The following is an 18,596-nucleotide window of genomic DNA, read 5'->3' as shown; positions in this document are numbered from 1 at the left end:
GGTAGGATGGGAATAAAACACAGACCTACTAGAGCATGGACTTGAGGATATGGGGAGGGGGAAGGGTAAGCTGTGACGAAGTGAGAAAGCGGCATGGACATATATATGCTACCAAATGTAAAATAGATAGCTAGTGGGAAGCAGCTGCGTAGCACAGGGAGATCAGCTCAGTGCTTTGTGACCACCTAGAGAGGTGGGATAGGGAGGGTGGGAGGGAAGGAGATGCAAGAAGGAAGAGATATGGGAACATATGTATATGTATAACTTATTCACTTTGTTGTAAAGCAGAAACTAACACACCATTGTAAAACAGTTATACTCCAATAAAGATGTTAAAAACAAAAAATAACAAAAACAACAACAACAAAAATTTAACTGCCAATCCCATCAGTGCAATGCCAGTGGTAGGTGCGTAATAAATAGATACTAGATTAAGAACTGATTTATAAATAATTTTGCAATTTAATTTTGTTTTGAGTTTCCAGAGAAATTAATGCATCCCCTCAGGATCTGTCTTTAAAAAGACAGCTAAGCAATAGACTAAAAACAGCTAGCGATAATAGAAGTCTTAAATCCACAACTCTGATGTATATTTTTAATGAATTACTCTTCTAGATGTCCCCCCACGTAGTCATGAGTGCTGTCAAATGACAAAACTAAAACAATTTAATAACGAGTTTGACATCCTTTTTTCAAGAGTAAACAGCCCATGGATTGGGGGTACAGTGCCTCACAAGCAGTGGAGCACTATTCCTGAGGGATTTGGGGCAAGAGTGAGTTTTATGGAACATTAGAAGAGGCAGTGAAGGTCAGGGATTTCCTTATAGGCATGTAGGCTACCAGGTCCTATTTTCTAGGGTAAGGTGAGCTAGCTAAACCTGAGTTGGAAGATTGTGATTGGTGTTACATTTTCTTTCTACATTTCAGGAAGTGAAGCACTTCCTGTAAGTGTAGGCTGACTTAGGTTTAGATTTGTGATGTGGACCAGGCCCCTGGGTGACCACCATTTTGTGAGTCCTGATATATGAATTAACTTTATCAGTGGCTTAAACAGATTGCTTATAGTAAGATTACTATAGGTAACTAGAAGTCACTTTGGAAGCCAAAGAGAAAACCTCTGAACAAGTAATTAGATATTTTATTTGACTATGACAGTGGTTTGTGACTAGGAAGCATCAGAATCACCTGGAAGGTTTGTTAAAAGACTCATCACTGGATCTCACCCCCAGAGTTTCAAAATAATGGGTGGATCTGGGATAGAGCTGGGCGATTTTCAACTAGCCCCTGGTGAGGCTAATGCTGCTTATCTGGATTACACACCTGGAAAATCTTTCATCATGGAGAGTGGGGAACATAGAAAACTACCTAGAAGAATATCCAACACACATAGGCATTCAGCAGAATAAGGATACTGAGAACATGAACCAAAAGCGGTAAAAGAAGACAGACATCTAAAAGGGAGATTGGAGAGTAGCTAGGATCCACCAATTTGTCCCTCCCAGTGAAGAGGTACACTAACCAACCAATTCCAATGATGTTTCTGGAGCCTCCGTGCAAAGTCAACACAACTAGAGCCTCTTCAAATTGGATAGACATTCCTTGATATTCTTAAAAGTCAAGATTAGTGTTGATGAATTGTACCAGAAGCTGTACCAATGGTAAAATTCAGTCGTCTAAAATCTCTTTTGATCCACATCCTGTCTTCCCTAAATGTGTGAGTCCTTAACTAAAAGATTCCTGCAGTGGTAAAGTCCTTCCTGATCTAGAGCATTCCTGACCTTCTACACCCTCTGCTGCCATTTGAGATCTTTTTTTTTTTTTAACTGAAGTATAGTTAACTTACAATATTATACTAATTTCAGGTGCACAACATATTGGATATTTTTATAGATTACACATTGTCGGGGAGGAAGAAATTTTCCTCTACCCTTCTATAGCTTCTTTTGGCTGGTCTAAGAATTAAATTGACATTGGACAGATTAATAGGAAGTTTCTACCTCTTAATCTACCTCTTTGTCCCTCCTTCCACCCATTTCCCCTCTGGCAACCCCCGTTTGTTCTTTGTATATGTGAACAAACCCATTTGTTCTTTGTATCTGTGAGTCTGTTTCTACTTTGTTATATGTGTTCACTTGTTTTGTTTTTTAGAAAACATCCAGTATTTGTCTTTCTCTGTCTGACTTATTTTGCTTAGCATAATAAGGTCCACCTTAGCATAATAAGGTCCACCCATTTTGTCATAAATGACAAGAGTTCATTCTTTTTTATGGCTGAGTAATATTCCAGTGTGTGTGTGTGTGTGTGTGTGTGTGTGTGTGTGTGTGTATACCACATCTTATTTATCCATTCATCTGCCGATGGGCACATAGGTTGCTTCCATATCTTGGCTATTGTAAATAATGCTGCTATGAACTTTGGGGTGCAAGTACCTTTTCAGATTAGTGTTTTTCTTTTCTTTGGATGTCTTTATGCCTGTTTTGTTTTCTGAGCTATAAAAAATATATTTTGTATAAGTCCTTAAATAAGATGATTCTTCTTCCCACATGGAAGGAATATCTTAATCTTTAGCAATAATAGTAGCAACACTCATTTTCCCTTTGGTAAATCCATTTCAGATTTTATTAAAGGAGTGGTGATTGATTTGTGTGCTTGAGTTACGTTTATCTGTTTATAAAATGAAAGTGCAAGATGATAAATTCTGGGACATTACAAGCTCCATTGTTCCAGTTCTCTGTTCAGTGAATGAAAGGTATCAGACACTTTCAGTTTCTTTAAAGTGTTGTCTTACCTGAAAGAGAAAGGAAACACTCTCTACTTCGTTCTTTTCCTCTTACTGATCATAACAGCCATGAATGTTCCTTGGAAACTTCCTCTATGCACACAGACAGAAAAGGGTCAGCGTTGACTATAGCTTGGGAAAAACACTGGACCTTCTTTTGAAGAGGGAGTGGGTGGGTCCTTCAAGATACTCCAAAAGATAGGAACCACATCATCTCCCTGCCAGCCCAGAGAAGATAGCAGAAATCAGGATGTTTCCAGCCTAAAGGCATATTTTTATATGAAGATTAAAATCTGGAATAAATAAAAGGCAAGAAAAAGATTAGAAAGTGAGAAGCTAAAAGTTTCCAGCTAAGCCTAGGGAAGAGTGGATAATTAAAAGAAATCTTCAGTGAAGGCTCACAGTTGAGACCATGGCTGTAACAGGTTTTCAGGGATAAGAAGGACCAGTAACTTAATGTCTTTTGTCACATGGAGGTGTCTTTTTATCCCATTCTGGTTCACCATTTGACACTTGGAGGTACAGGCTGCATACTCCCTCTTTTAGAGCAAAAACATAGCTTCCGATTTTAAATTAGGGCTGTTAGGCTTTGAATTGAATGAAATATCAAGAACAAAGCAACAAAGGTAAACACTGAGGATCTCCTTTTTCTATGTTGTTCTTAGGCAACGTGCACTTTTTTTAAAAGATGAATTACACTCAACAGGAAAAAAAAGATTAATAAATTATGTTGCAGCAGTTCTTTGAAGTTGTCATTATAATTGACCATTATAGAAATTGTTGGACAACATAGAAAAGTCGAATGAAACAAATCAGACACTCAAATGACATATGAACTGATTTTAACTCTGTTAAATAACATATATGAGCAGGCAAACAAGAACAAGAGGTATTATGCAAAAATTAAAATTACATTTTATGTCATTATGAGTAATTCTTCTACTGAGTTGTACCATCTTTTAGACATCAAAACATTTGAAGCTTAATATTACAATGTTAATCTCTTTGCCTGGAATTTCATAATTTATTTCAATGTCCACAGCATTAAATAACAAGAAGTTTCGTTTATGACTTTTTTGTTTGTGTTTTTATTTTGTCCTCGTGCTTTTCCCTAGGAGTGGAAACTCATCCATGCCAATCTTTTCTACTGGACATGGACCGTTTGTTCAACTAAACACAACACCTAATGGCAGCTTAATACTAACACCAAGGTGGGTCACAAAATGTGTTCTTTGACTAGTTGTACATGGACAGAAAAGAAGGTGGATTTTGAAGTCAGTCAGATTTTAATACCACCATATATGCCACATAATCTTGAAAGTTATTTAATTTTTTTGTTATTCAGGTAATCTCAAACAGTATCTAATCGATCCTATCTGATAACATTGCCTAATCCTCATATACATATGGTAACAGGGTCAAATGAAGTATTACAGTGTAATTAGAGAGCACACTGATAGAGAGTCAATAAGTTTTACTTCCACATTCTTTTTATCCATACTCTTGGATTTATAAACAAGTAAACCCCATAGAAATTGTGATAGTTGGAATAAATAGGTCCAATGTTGATCAGACTAAAAAGAGTAACACAATTAGTTATCATCAAAAGAGAAGAAAGGGACAAAAAAGTCATGGTATTCTTTTCTCTAGCAAATAGAACATGGTTATTAAGTGAAAGAGTACAGACTTTAAGTTATGCCTGCATTTTCTCCTTTGCTCTTTGCAATTAGGTTCACTTTTACAGCTTTTACTGATGTTTTAAAAAGCAGCATCCTTCCTGTATTCAAAGATCTGTTTTAACTTAGATTATATCATTTCTGCTGTTTGGGAATTAATGATAACTTCAGTTGAAATTGGCTTCTGAATTTTATAGTTCCATTAAAGGCCAGCTTGGATGGGAAGAAAGTAACTTCAAGAAGAAGCTGTAACAACAGACAAGGATTTAAGATATCATTGCTGGTGCATTAGCTTGAAGTTCTTTGTTTAATACACTTAATGGTGAAAAGTGAAATTATATAATTACTCAGCTATTCATGAAAAGTTGCTATTTCTGTGAGCTCAACCAGTAAAACAGATTGTTAAAGGAGTATTTTTAGTACCAAAGTACTTTGCAGTTGAATATTTTATATGAATATTTGCAGGGCCTTGACTGATTTTATTAGTCTCATCGAGGGTGAAGCAAAGCATCTTCAAGTGAGAAAGCGGCCTACGAGATTTCCTTTCTATAAAGCATTTGCATTACCATTATAGATCTTGAACAGTGTGTATGCTGAGAATGTCTCTTATTTATATTTTATAGACATTTAAGAATCAGTTAGAAAAAAAGGAAAATGTACAGAATATTTTATATTAATTATATGCATATTTAAAATAAGAACTAGTTTATTCCATGCTTATCAACAACATGCCAGTAGCATTATACATTGATGTCTTTATTGTGTATGTATGTTCATGTTATTTGAAAGAGACACCATTTACACACAAAGATACTTGAAACTGTCATCGCATCAATAATCCAGAACGTTCTTAATCTCTTCCTTAATTAGCCACCTTATACTGGGTTGACAGGAAATCAGACATATATGCACTTAGTATGTATGTATGTATGTATTTATTTATTGCAGAAATACATTTATTGCCCCATGAAATCTGGTGTTTTTGAAAACACCCTTTCACTAGTGGTCATAATAAAAAAATTAGGAAAGGAAGAGGATATCAAAGAAGATGATTCTTCCAACTATGAAGATCGACTTAGATCCCCATTTCGTTCTTCTATTATGAGGTATATGCATGACTAGACTACTATTTTCCCACCACTGAGAGAAGGCCATTCAACATGGTACCAGCAATCTGACCTGATATAACTGGACATACACAATTCATGCAGCTGCCAGTATTGGGTTTCCCTTTCCTCCAATTCTTTGTCTAGTAGTCCTAGATAACAAAAAAAAATTTGACTTAATATATATTGATTGACAATGTGTTCTAAGCATGGTGCTAGGTACAGGATATAGAGTGCTTATCAACAGTTTATTGAATGCCTGTCCTGTGACAGATGCTGTGGCAGAAACATTGCAATGTTACAGAGGTTATTTCTAGTCTCTTTAACTTAAGTAGCATGGCTCCACTGTAAGGATGAGGAGAAAAGCCTGGTGTTGATAAGTGACTTGGACTTGTTCACAAAGCTGGAGGCAACATGAGATTCTAACCCAGGTTTATCTGGCTTCAAAGCCCTCCACTTTCCATTCTACTGTGCTACCTCTGAACTCTCCAAGGCAGCATATCACTTTAAATAACAGATCTGGAAAGGAAAAAGAAAGAAAAAAGGCCACTTGTTGGGCATATATAGGGAGAGAAATCAGTTCATTTTGTCAACACAGTAGATACAAACCCATCCGTTTGTATCCCAATATTGTCCCACCGGGCTGAAAGCAAGACACAGGATCATGGCATTGACTTTTTTCCCATACAGAGGGCTGACCTAATTCTGACTCCAGGACTGAAGGCCAGGAAAGTTATTCTATTTTTCTCTAATCTCTATAACATACCTGGACAAATGTACTCACTGCTCACTCTGACCAGAAGTGAAGCAACTTACTACTATATACTGAGACCCTACCTGTGTGCTTGTGTATGAAAATTTTGATTAACCGAAACACTTGAAGAATGAGGTGTTAAGCTCAGTTTAATTCTCTGGTAACCATTAAGTTAACCAAAAACTTTTCTGTGCTTGCTGAAAAGAAATTCATCCATTTTTTACAGACCACAGAGTCTTAAACATTGTTTAACACCTAAAAATGATGAACCATTTTGAATATGAGTTTTCACTGATGGATATTGTAGATGTAGAAAGTTTGAATGAAACTTGACAGTATGCTGGGGCACATCCTAAAAACGACTTCTCTCCTAACCATGGGTGGATAACAGAAGAAGCGTTAACTGAGACTTCTTCTTTGGGGAATTACGAATGCATATTGATATATCTATATATAGATAGATATACCTACATGCACTTTGCTTATTAATAAAATGTATATTTACTTATATTTCAATTGGCTATGTCTGCTCTTGGGGATTTGTCAGACAACATGAATGCATATAATTTCAAGTAATCCTTATCATGTATGTTCCAGACACACTGAATCGTTTTATTGTACTTAATGATCTCATATGCATCTTGGGTCATGTTTTGTGTTTTTTGACTTGTTCCTCCCTAAAATTTCAAGCACCTAAAAAACATGCACAATAGGTGTTGTTAAATATGTAAATAGAAACCATTAAAATTATATGTGTGTATGTGTGTGTTTTCATGCAAACGATAGCTACAGTAGCTGCCATCAGGAAAAGGTGTGGGCAAGTACTTAATTCCTTGTGTTATACTGATCTCTAGTGGTTAGTAAGTATAACACATTTAAAAATTTTCTTTGTTTTAATTTTTCTTTAGAATCCTTGGCTTTGAAAAAAGTTCGTATCCAAATATTTAAATGGGTAGTGAGTTTTTAATTATTTATGCCTGCACTTTATTTTATACTTACATGTCTGCCTCCCTTGAAAGCAGGACTCATGATTCATTCATCATTGAATTCCCTGAATAAAATACACAGCCTCACGCACAGTTTTGGGCCCTGAATAGTTGTCTCGTTAGCAATACTGAAGTATATTCTGTATTATAGAATGGTGAAATCCAAGGTTGGTTCACAGAAACTAACAGTAGCTACCGTTCATCAAATATTCATTGTGTATAATGCACAATAATAATTCCATTGCAAATATTTATTTACATCTCACAAAACTCCAATAAAGTACTATTGCCCCTGTTTTATGGATGTTAAAACTGAGTCTTGGGGATATTGAGCAACTTATCCAAAATCACATGAAGAGTAAGCAGTAGAGTTAAAGATACGAACTCAGTTTTATTTGACTTTGAGGATTTTCTGCTGTGCATTTTATGTATGACACATTTAAAAGCCCATTTTACTAAAGAGAAAAAATAGGACAACTTACACTATGTTTTGCTTTAAAATGTTGTGTGCACCATTTTTGAAATACAGTTGTTCTTCTATTACAGTAAACAGTGCTTAGAAGATTCACTGATTCTGTTACAATGTAACCATAAATGTAAGTAAATATTTCCTCCTGTTCTCCTTCAAGCCTTCAGTTTAAAATTCTGTTTATTTCTTTTTTTAAATTTATCAATACACCAAAAAGGATGTGCACAAAATTTCATTAATAGTAGATAACACAGACAGAGGCGGCAGAATCTTAAAAAGGCATTTAAGAAGTAAGATATTATACTTCAGAAATCTCCATGTCCTTTGAAATCTTGAAAAAGATGATGTTTTATGAGTCAATTTTAAATTTCCCTGTGATATGTGAAAAATTTTTAAATGTGCACTTAATACTTATGGGAGTACTGTAATGAAGCCTTGAAATTACACCATCCTGAGCTTCTCTGTGTAATAATACCTCCATCATTCAAGCTCCTGAGATTTACTCCAGTGGGAACAATGAAAACAGTCAACATGCCTGGATACAGTTCTCTCCAGTATCACCCTGTAGGTCACTTTGAAACTTAAGTCTTCTTAGCCTGTTGTTGTGATCTACAGGGAGTGTCCATTGCAACACATCAATGAGGAATCTCCATACATTATGAAGACTGTCTTTTGGTTTTACTGAAGATGGTGGCAGAAGCAATGGCATCAGTTTTTCTTATTCAGTCATCACAATCATTCTGTTTAGAGTCACTATGTCACCTAAAGTTATTTTGCAGTGGTCCACTCAATTTTCATGACCAGAGGAAATCCACCAAAATTAACTAGAAGCTCTTTCTTCAATTATCTTAATAGCATGTGGAAAAAAACTGGTGGCTCAAGAAGTTAGCCCAAGGATCGTTGGAGGAAACAATTCCCAAGAAGGAGCCTGGCCTTGGATCGTTGCTGTGTATTATAACGACCAGCTGCTCTGTGGGGCTTCTCTGGTCAGCAGGGACTGGCTGGTGTCGGCCGCGCACTGCGTGTATGGGTGAGTATGACATCATAGCTGGCCCTTCCCCAACGCGGTGACCCCAGCAGACACTGTGCATCCCATTTCAGGCAGCCTCCCCAAACCCTCCCAGCAGGGAAATGTTCCTGCTGTTTATAACATTATAAACTTTCCAATCATTTTCCCATTAAACTCATGTATAAAAATAGAGAAAGTATAATTAAAATTTATTCTTCATTAGACCCTTGGGTCAAGTATTATGTTTCATACATACATAAAAATTGAAATTTCCACCTATTTACAAGGTAAGCATTTTTTAAGGTATAAAATTAGTTTTCACTATATAAATTGTGCTGGTTATCAGCCAATTAGGACAATATTTATTTTCAGCAAAGTGTCATGTCAAAAAAAGCATGTATAGATAGCCTTCAAGTTACAAATTAAAAAGTGTGCCCTTTGAAATTCATGTGTAAGCACTTTGCTCTGAATTAGCATAAAAATGTTTCCTTAGTTCTCATCAGATCTGTTTTGATGCTAACTGTAACTAAAACTTAGAACTAATATCAACCATGTCGAATTCTTTTTTTGATATGACAAAATACATGCTGAATTTTAGAATTTATCTTCTCCCTCTAGAGCAGCCATTCTTAAAGCAGTGCCACAGGAGACACGAGAGTGGGTGGAGGGGCCTGGAAATAAACATCAATATTCCTGGGCCCAAGAACATGTTAATTTCTTCTTCTGCCTGAAAGACGGCACCTCTTTAAGTAATCATACTCCAACACTTACGAATTAAGTTAGAAAAAAAGTAGCTTCCTCGTAAAGATTCATAAGCCCTGACAAGGGTGATTTCCTGCCCCAAGAGGCCTCCAGGGAATGACCTTACCTGTGAGGTTTAGAAAGAGCCTCTAGCGTCCAGAATCTCTGAGAGAAGTGTGTGTGCTCAGATGGAAGATGCAGCCTTAGTTAATCAGGATAAAAGACTAACTCCGTACAAACACAGGCATTGAGAGTTCTTGGATGGATGGAGACAAACTATCAGCTACAGGAGGCTGTCAAAATTATTTGGGAGATAGGGAGGGCCAGGGAGAAGGAGTATTAAAGGACTGAGCCTACGCAGAAATACCCATCATACCAGAGTGAGAGTAAACTCAAACTCATAAGGCTGGGAACCTGGAAATGAGGACCCTCAGCTACATCCCAGCTTGGCCAATTTCCTGCGCTCCAGAAGGACTGTCGAAGGCACTGCCCATCTACATCTAAAGCTGTCTGAGACTATGCGTTACGCCTCGTATCTGGGTGACTAAACTATAGCCTCTTCCATATCTAAACTACACCTTCTTAACTTTGCTGCCCCTTGATAATTATATTTTAATCTGTTTTCAGCCACATCATAACAAATGTCTATAGCAGCCAATTTTCCCACCCCCTGCTAAACATGACTTCAACCTTTACCTATACATACTCTATGCCTTAGGCATGCCCCAGGTGGGTAACCTATATCCTAACTGTGTTACAAGTAAAAGGTAACTTTAGCTAGAAATTCAGTGTTTTCTGCTGCACCACAGGTAGGTCTTAGTAAGACAGCCACCTCCTGTATTAACCTCAGAGTTTGTAAGTTCGTCCATTTGATGTTCTTGCAGAACATATGCTGTCTAAATGTCAACCAGGCTTGCAGTGATATTAGTGACATCTTTCAATTAGCTACCTTACAGATGTACTTACTATAGGTCAATTATACCAATAACATCTTTTCAAACCATGAATATATGAAGGAAATAGAAAAGCAGTTTCATCTAATATAAACACATGTTTAGTCATATAGGACATAAAATGTCTTTTCACACAGTTTCAATTTGAACAAAAGCAAACAAACATAAGCTGTAATAGAATTGTGATGAAACATTTTTGCTCACCAACCTTGCATTTTACTCTCCTTAGCCACTCAGTGGTATTATTTCTTATTTTTCCAGTTACCAGGAGTTTTCTTGCTTTTTTCTTTATGTCTCTAACCAAGAAAGTTTCTGATATTATTTCAAATAGTTTTATCCAAAAAATATTCTTACCAGTATGCTAATACTGAGTCTTATTTGTGTTTTTAAAACTCTACTTATACAGTAAAAAGCTTAATTTCCTAATAAAAAGAAGAACCCAGATCAAGAAACTTATTGAAACTATACTATACAAATGACCTGACCCCAAAGTAAATCTGCTCCAGGAGTTTTCACCTGTGGGTAGTTCAATGGTCTAATCGAACAGTTCTCTGTCTGCATTCGTATTGTCCACACTCTTTCCCACCCCTCAGCCTCAGTATTCCTGGATGTCACTAAACTTCCCTGTGCCTGTTCTGTTTCTCTACTACTGACTTGTCTTCTTTTCCAACCTTAAAAGAGATATTTGTGAAGTTTTAAGAGATATTTGCTGTGATTTAAAGACAAGTTTGACTTCAAACCAGAGAATATTTTGATCCAACTTATGCTACTGACTTTGTGTGACTTAGTATCTGTGGGTTTCATGATCCTCATCTGTAGGGTTTCCACAGGATATCTACCTCCTAGGGTGATTGTCAGGACAAAATTAAGATGCTGCAATGCTTTTGCATACTGTGAATTATAGAAATGTGCAATAAAATGTTTATTGTTTCCTGCTCAGGAAAGGTCTGTGAAAGAAGACTCTAAGTCTTACCCATGAGACATTCAGCACATTTATTTTCTAAACTTTTTATATTGATATAATTTCAAACATGCACAGAAATTGCAAATAACAGTACAGAGAACTCCTGTGTACCTTCACCGAGATTCACCAGTTGTTTACATTTTATGCTATGAAAACTTTCTTATCATTCTTTAATTCCCTCCAATTTGGAGAAATATTTATTTTCTGAATCATTTGATAGTAGGTTAGACATTGTGCCTCTTTACCCTGTTTTAACATTTGTAGTTTGTTTGTATGTTTTCCACCCAAGAACCAATTTAGGATAATGCACTGCATTTAGTTGCTATGCCTCTTTCATCTTTAATCTAGAATAGCCTTTCCATCAGCCTTACTATCTTTGTCTTTCTCAGCCTTTCCTTCTTGTCTTTGTTATTTTTCTTAATACAAGCAAGTTATTTTATAGAAAGTCCTTATATTTGGGGAAACCCTTCAAGCTTTCTCCCTTGTTGGTCTTGATATATCCCCATTCTTTGAGAACTTTTTTACTTTCTGGCAAAATAAGATGTTCCAGGTTCATCTTGTGCTTTCCCTGCCTTTGCCCTCAAATCAAGCTTTCTATAAGAAACCCCAAATCCATTTAGCTATTTTAGTTCCTTCTACATTTTAAAAAACAAGATCTTCCATGCCCCTTGCAGCTGCTGGTGTGTCCTGCTTCTAGATCCTCTCAATGGACATAGCTCTGTACATACAAATATGAACTCATAAGGATAGTTCTAATTCAAATAATATATCATAGGGTACATCCTAGTCTTTTATCCTTCCGTATTTGTAGCTCTTATCTTATTTGTGCTGTCCACAAAATATCTATGGATTTGCTCAAGCTTAGAATGGAAAAATAGTTTGAAAATTGTGAACCCATACCACTGTGTAAGGCAAACTTACCAACTGGAGTTTAATATTTGTTTTCATTTTTTCCCACTGATATATAGCAAAATGCATAATCTTAAGTATCTAATTTGATGAGTTTTGAAAATGCATCAGCCTGTATAACCCACACTCCTTTCAAGACATAAAACATTTCTATCACCTGGAAATTCCTCTCATACCCCTTCCCAGTCATCACCATCCCTAAAGTGGACCCCAGAAGGGACCACTATTCAGTCTCCATGGTGGGTGGGCTGGTCATTTATAGATTTACAGTCTGGATCACATCTATTGAATAGACATATATCAATGATGAAATTACCCATAGAGAAGCCTCTTGCCAATCTTCCATTCTTTAACTTGCTCTTCAGAGAAAACCAAATGCATCATATGGATTACCTCCTTTCTTATTAAAATGATTTCTTGAAATAGGTGTTAACATTTCTGAAGTAGATGATTTCATAATGAGGTGTTTTGGGGTATGGCAAGAAATACAGACTACTATTTATACTTTATTTAGTGCTAAATTAACTTAACTGCACTAATAAGACTCTGAAAACCAACTTTTTAAACAGTATTGACTATAAAATAACATTGCTTAATTAATTGATAGTGCAATTACAATTTAAAATTTGGATTATTTTTAATGCCTCAAACATACTAAATAGGTCTAGGATACCGAATCTACCCAAATATAATATTTTAAAAATTATTTCATTTCTACTTAAACCTACTCTAAAAAATAAACATCATGGGTTTAGTTAATTTCTCTATTTATCTACCTGTTTTTACGGCTTTAGGAGATCAGCTAATAATAAATTATCTTCTTCAGGTTGCAGAAATACTATAATACTTTTTCAAGATTATAGTAATTTTTACAGATCAAAAAAGGAAGAACGTTTTCCTAGGCGAGTAGAGATTTCAAGATTAGATTAGTGACTTACTGGTTTTTGGTTATGGCATAGATCTTGACTCCTTTTCCAACAGATTTCAAGCTTGAGTTACTATTCATATTTTTGATAGTTAAAAATTTCTTACTGCTTCACTAGAACCTTTTAGATTTTTGCCTTTCTCATAGGCTTTACCAATTTCCAACCTGGTGTCATCTCCTTAAAATTATGCATTCTTCAAGTCACCCACAGCCCATATTATATAACCCATTTCCTTGACATTATTCTGTTAACACTATTTTTAATAACACACTTCTTATTAGCAGGTATCTTATTATAATTATTAGTTTACCCAGAAGTTTTATTTTCTAGAAGTTCCAGCATCAGATCTCTGAAGCTAGTTCTACTTTGAGAACTAATTCATCATCTTGGATCACATTATTGTGCCCTCTTTTTCCTTATTTATTTTGTGTAACCACTTGTGCTGATATGGCTGTATTTACAACTCCCCTCTCTTTACCTGGCTGTTATGTGTGACCACTGGTTGTGCTCCATCTTTCTGGCTCCTGGATTGCTTCTTGTTTTCCATATATCTATTCAGTCATTGAGCACTTATCTTGTGCCAAGCATTGTTCTAAGTTTTGGGGATAATAGTGCTCTACAGATGAACCAAGTGTTTGCCCTAATAATGCTTATATTACAGGCTAGGGCAGAAAAACAGAAACCTTGAGAAGCCCAGCTACCACAGTTGATCAGGAAGTGACTGGCAGTGGGTTAGGAACAAGATTGGAGATGTAGGCAAGACCAGATCCTAAGCCCTGGTGAGGACTCAGTTGGCCATGGTAAATGGGAAGTGAGACAATTTGGAAGACAGAAGAGTGACATTATCTAATCAGGCATCTGTGTGGTGATTAGACTGCTGAGAGGAGCAAGGATAAAACTGGGGGGACCAGTCAGAAAGAAACAATGGTGGCCCTAAATTATGGCTGAGGAAGCTGGACAAATGTCTGGATCTCATTAGTAAGTTCAGATGCTTAGAGCTATCTAAACTCGCTAGTGATCACAGATAGATATGGAGAAGAACCAAGGATTTGGGTTTGAGCAACAGGATGAGTGTTGATACCATTTATTGAGATGAGGAAAATGGGAAGAAACAGGACTGGAAGGGGAATAAAAGTTCTGATTTCTATATATTAAACTTGAGACTTCCTACCAGAGTCCAAGTGGTATTTACTGGCCAACTGGCACATAGGTATGTGAATCTAAAGTTCAGAGGAGAAGTCAAGAATTAAAACACAAATTTGGAAGTTTTCAGCATATTTCTGGTATTTAAAGTCATGGCATTGGATGAGATCATCTATGGAATTACTGTTAATGAAGAAGAGAAGAAGACGGAAGGCAGAATTCTAGAGTATTCTAAATACTTAGATTTTTGAGAAGAAAAGAGTTGGGAAAGAAAAACTGAGGAAAATCAAAGAGTGAAATGAAAGGACAATCACAAGTGCGTGGTTAGTCCTGGCTGGGAGTCAAGTGAAGAAAGGAGCTCAAAGGTGATTCCTTAAATTTCTAGAAATAATCCACCAGGTCAGATAATGCTGAGGATTATTTGGCTTACTCCTGGTTCCCTGTACTTACTTCTTTTTTTTTACACTTAAACAAATAAATGCATAACTTTATTTTAAAAACATGCTTCTACTTAATGAAATAAAAATACTCACATGAATGACAATCTTGTCCCTACTCATAATAAAGACTAATAATTGAACACATCCTCCCTGTCCACCCTCCTTTCACAATACAACTGCCTTTTACACACTTTGCTTTTTTTCTTTTGAGTTTCTTTATGGACTCATGGGCCTTCATTAACAGTGTATTTTATTAACTAGGATAATTATTATGATTATTATATGATGCCCAAATTGTTAAAGCTAGATAGTGTTATCCTATTTAATGTGGCTCCTTTATTCTTTAAAAATTACCTCTGATATTCTTGAAAATTTTCTTGCTCTCTGTCAATACCACCACATTTCAGGGGCATTCTAATTTTTACTTGCCTTTAAAAAAAGGAGCTGGCTATTCTCTCAGGAATCCTTTCCCATTCATTGGAGAATGATTAATAGAGACCAAAAGCTCTGTGCTGTGGGTAAATATTGGGATTGGCAGTAAGCAAACTTGCTGAGGTTGCTTTATGCCACCATTAGTAATGGTAGAACATAAAAAAATTTCAATTTATAGTATCGGGTCCCATTGATCTTTTTTTTCCTTTTAGCATATTATGTTGCTCTATCATAATTGTCTTATCACATTTACTTCCCACCACAATGAAAATTCCATGTACAAATGGACAGTCTTATGTTCAGAGTAGTGAAGTTATTTACAACCCAGCACAGAGCAACATAGAGCGGGGCAGCGCTAGTTCATCCCATCCAGTGCAACATCTGTGGAGCATCTACTGTGTGCCAAGGAGTATGCTAGGCTTTGAGGTTACAGAAGTCAGGAACATGTCTTTCTGTTTCCTATCAAACTGTACCTTTCTTTCCCTTGCTACTGAGAAAAACACTCTGGACAGAGCAGGCAAAGGTGAAATGTAGCAGAAACTCAGCCAATTTTCTCTACCTAAAGGTAAGCTATTTCTGCCATCTTTAGCCTCAGCTGAATTGGGGTCTGCCTATCCAATGGGATTATGTCCTGTTCCTATCCCCACCTGTCTTCTGTCTTATAGCTTCTCCTTGCTTTTTTGGAATGTAGATGCTTTGAAACAAGAATATTTTGAAATATAATTAAGTCCCTTTTCTTCATCTGCAATGATTTCTCAGATGGCTTTCTTCCCCCATTTCTTGGCTTTGGGTGAATGGAAAAGCTAGAAGGATTTTATATTGCTCAGTATCCCAACAGTGATTACAAAGTATGGATTCTTGGGTCCCACGCCAAACTTCCAAATTAGAATCTCCAGAGCTAGAAACTAGGAATCTGAATTTTTAGCAAATTTCTCAGTTGCTTCATAAAATTTAAGTACCATTGGCTATGACTTCTGTATTCTCAAGTCTTTGTCCTCAGAGAAAGAAGCTCAGAGACAGGACACCAGGGAGGAGATTTCACCCTACCCCTTCTCCCTGAACAGGTCAAAGTGGGCAGGGGAGTCCCAAGGGACAGTGGAAGTGGGTGCTGTCAGAGCATCTGAAATTATCATTATGTCCAACTTGGCCAAAGTACTGATTCCTCTGACCTGGAAAAGGGAAAGTGAGAAGACCTTTGATAATCAAACAGGGCCTCTGAAGCACATAATGCCCTCCTGGCCCAGCATCTGGAGAGTTAAGGAGCTGCCACCAATCACTAGGAGCAGAGACATCCTCCCCTACCTGAGCCCAGGTAACCAACGGCAGCGGGAATGTCTCCCCCTCCTGCCTCCCAACCTGCCCTTAATGTTCTCAGTCCCTCCCACAGAACCTGCCCATAGCTACATGAGGCTCCCCAGTATCCTGGTGCAAGGGAAGCCTCTAAAATCAGACAGTCCCACATAAAGTCTCTGCCCTACCATTTCATTTAATTAATTAACTTATTTATTTATTTTGGAATCATGACTTTATTTTATTTTGAATGTGTATTTCGTACCAGTATAGACTATAAAGCTTACATACAAAGACATCCCAGGAACAGTGAGCACCCCAGTGCCAGATTTCTATCTCCAATCCCCCATTCAAAGGCCCAGGGCTCTGTCAGCTGGAAAGGGAGGAAGCTTTCCCAGACTGGTGGAGTATGGCGGAAGTCCCCAGACCCAGGCCAAAGAGAGCCTACAGGCCCCAAACACGCCACTCTGAGCATTTAAAGAAAATGTCTACAATTGATGGAATAACCTTAAACAAATATCAGTCATGCTCAAACACAGAGAGGCTTTCTCTGTCCCTCCATAAAATACACACAACTCATTTGTCACCACTGGGAGTGCTGGTGCTCCAATTTTCTACTTTGAAAGTTGGAAATTAAGGGAAAGAATTAAGTTTATTCTCACTTTCCTAAACAAACTATATTTTAGGAAACCTTATAAATATAATCGATGGGGTAAAGCTTTTATATAGTGTTTTCTTTTCTTTCTATTTTTTTAAAAACATCTTTATTGGAGTATGATTGCTTTACAATTTTGTGTTAGTTTCTTCTGTATAACAAAGTGAATCAGCTATACATATACATACATCCCCATATCCCTCCCTCTTGCGCCTCCCTTCCACCCTCTCTATCCCACCCCTCTAGATGGTCACAAAGCACCGAGCTGATCTCCCTGTGCTATGTGGCTACTTCCCACTAGCTATCTATTTTATGTTTGGTAGTGTATATATGTCCATGCCACTCTCTCACTTCTAGGTCTGTATCTTTATTTCCATCCTGCCTCTAGGTTCTTCAGAACCTTTTTTTTTTTTTTTTTTAGATTCCATATATATGTGTTAGCATACGGTATTTGTTTTTCTCTTTCTGATTTACTTCGCTATGTATGACAGAATCTAGGTCGATCCACCTCACTACAAATAACTCAATGTCATTTCTTTTTATGACTGAGTAGTATTCCATTGTACTTATGTGCCACATCTTTATCCATTCATCTGTCAATAGACATTTAGGTTGCTTCCATGTCCTGGCTATTGTAAATAGTGCTGCAAGGAACACTGTGGTACATGTCTCTTTTTGAATTATGGTTTTCCCAGGGTATATTCCCAGTAGTAGGATTGCTAGGTCAAATGGTAGTTCTATTTTTAGTTTTTTAAGGAACCTCCATGCTGTTCTCCATAGTGGCTGTATCAATTTACATTCCCACCAACAGTGAAAGAGGGTTCCCTTTGCTCCACACCCTCTCCGGCATTTATTGTTTGCAGAATTTTTGATGATGGCCATTCTGACCGTTGTGAGGTGATACCTCATTGTGGTTTTGATTTGCATTTCTCTAATGATTAGAGATGTTGAGCATCCTTTCATATGTTTGTTGGCAATCTGTATATCTTCTTTGGAGAAATGTCTATCTAGGTCTTTTGCCCATTTTTGGATTGGGTTGTTTCTTTTTTTGATATTGAGCTGCATGAGCTACTTGTATATTTTGGAGATTAATCCTTTGTCAGTTACTTCATTTGCAAATATTTTCTCCCATTCTGAAGGTTGTTTTTTCATCTTATTTATGGTTTCATTTGCTGTGAAAAAACTTTTAAGTTTCATTAGGTCCCATTTGTTTATTTTTGGTTTTGTCTCTGTTTCTAAAGGGGGTGGGTCAAAAAGGATCTTGCTGTGATTTATGTCATAGAGTGTTCTGCCTATGTTTTCCTCTAAGAGTTTTATAGTGTCTGGCCTTACATTTAGGTCTTTAACCCATTTTCAGTTTATTT

At 36.8% G+C, this 18,596-nt stretch overlaps 1 protein-coding gene across 1 annotated transcript in view; it reads left to right on the top strand.

Moving 5' to 3' along the window:
• The window catches only part of TMPRSS15 (transmembrane serine protease 15), a 148,067-nt gene that overhangs the window by 112,876 nt on the left and 16,595 nt on the right, over positions 1-18,596 (top strand). The window contains exons 19-21 of the mRNA XM_024120341.2: positions 3,895-3,990; positions 7,848-7,897; positions 8,626-8,800. Of these exons, the coding sequence (XP_023976109.1) occupies positions 3,895-3,990; positions 7,848-7,897; positions 8,626-8,800 (321 nt within the window). The remainder of the gene's footprint in view (positions 1-3,894; positions 3,991-7,847; positions 7,898-8,625; positions 8,801-18,596) is intronic.

Source organism: Physeter macrocephalus, chromosome 1 (assembly GCF_002837175.3).
Source record: "Physeter macrocephalus isolate SW-GA chromosome 1, ASM283717v5, whole genome shotgun sequence".
Classification (NCBI taxonomy): domain Eukaryota; kingdom Metazoa; phylum Chordata; class Mammalia; order Artiodactyla; family Physeteridae; genus Physeter; species Physeter macrocephalus.
This window is presented reverse-complemented; position numbering and strand designations above follow the sequence as displayed.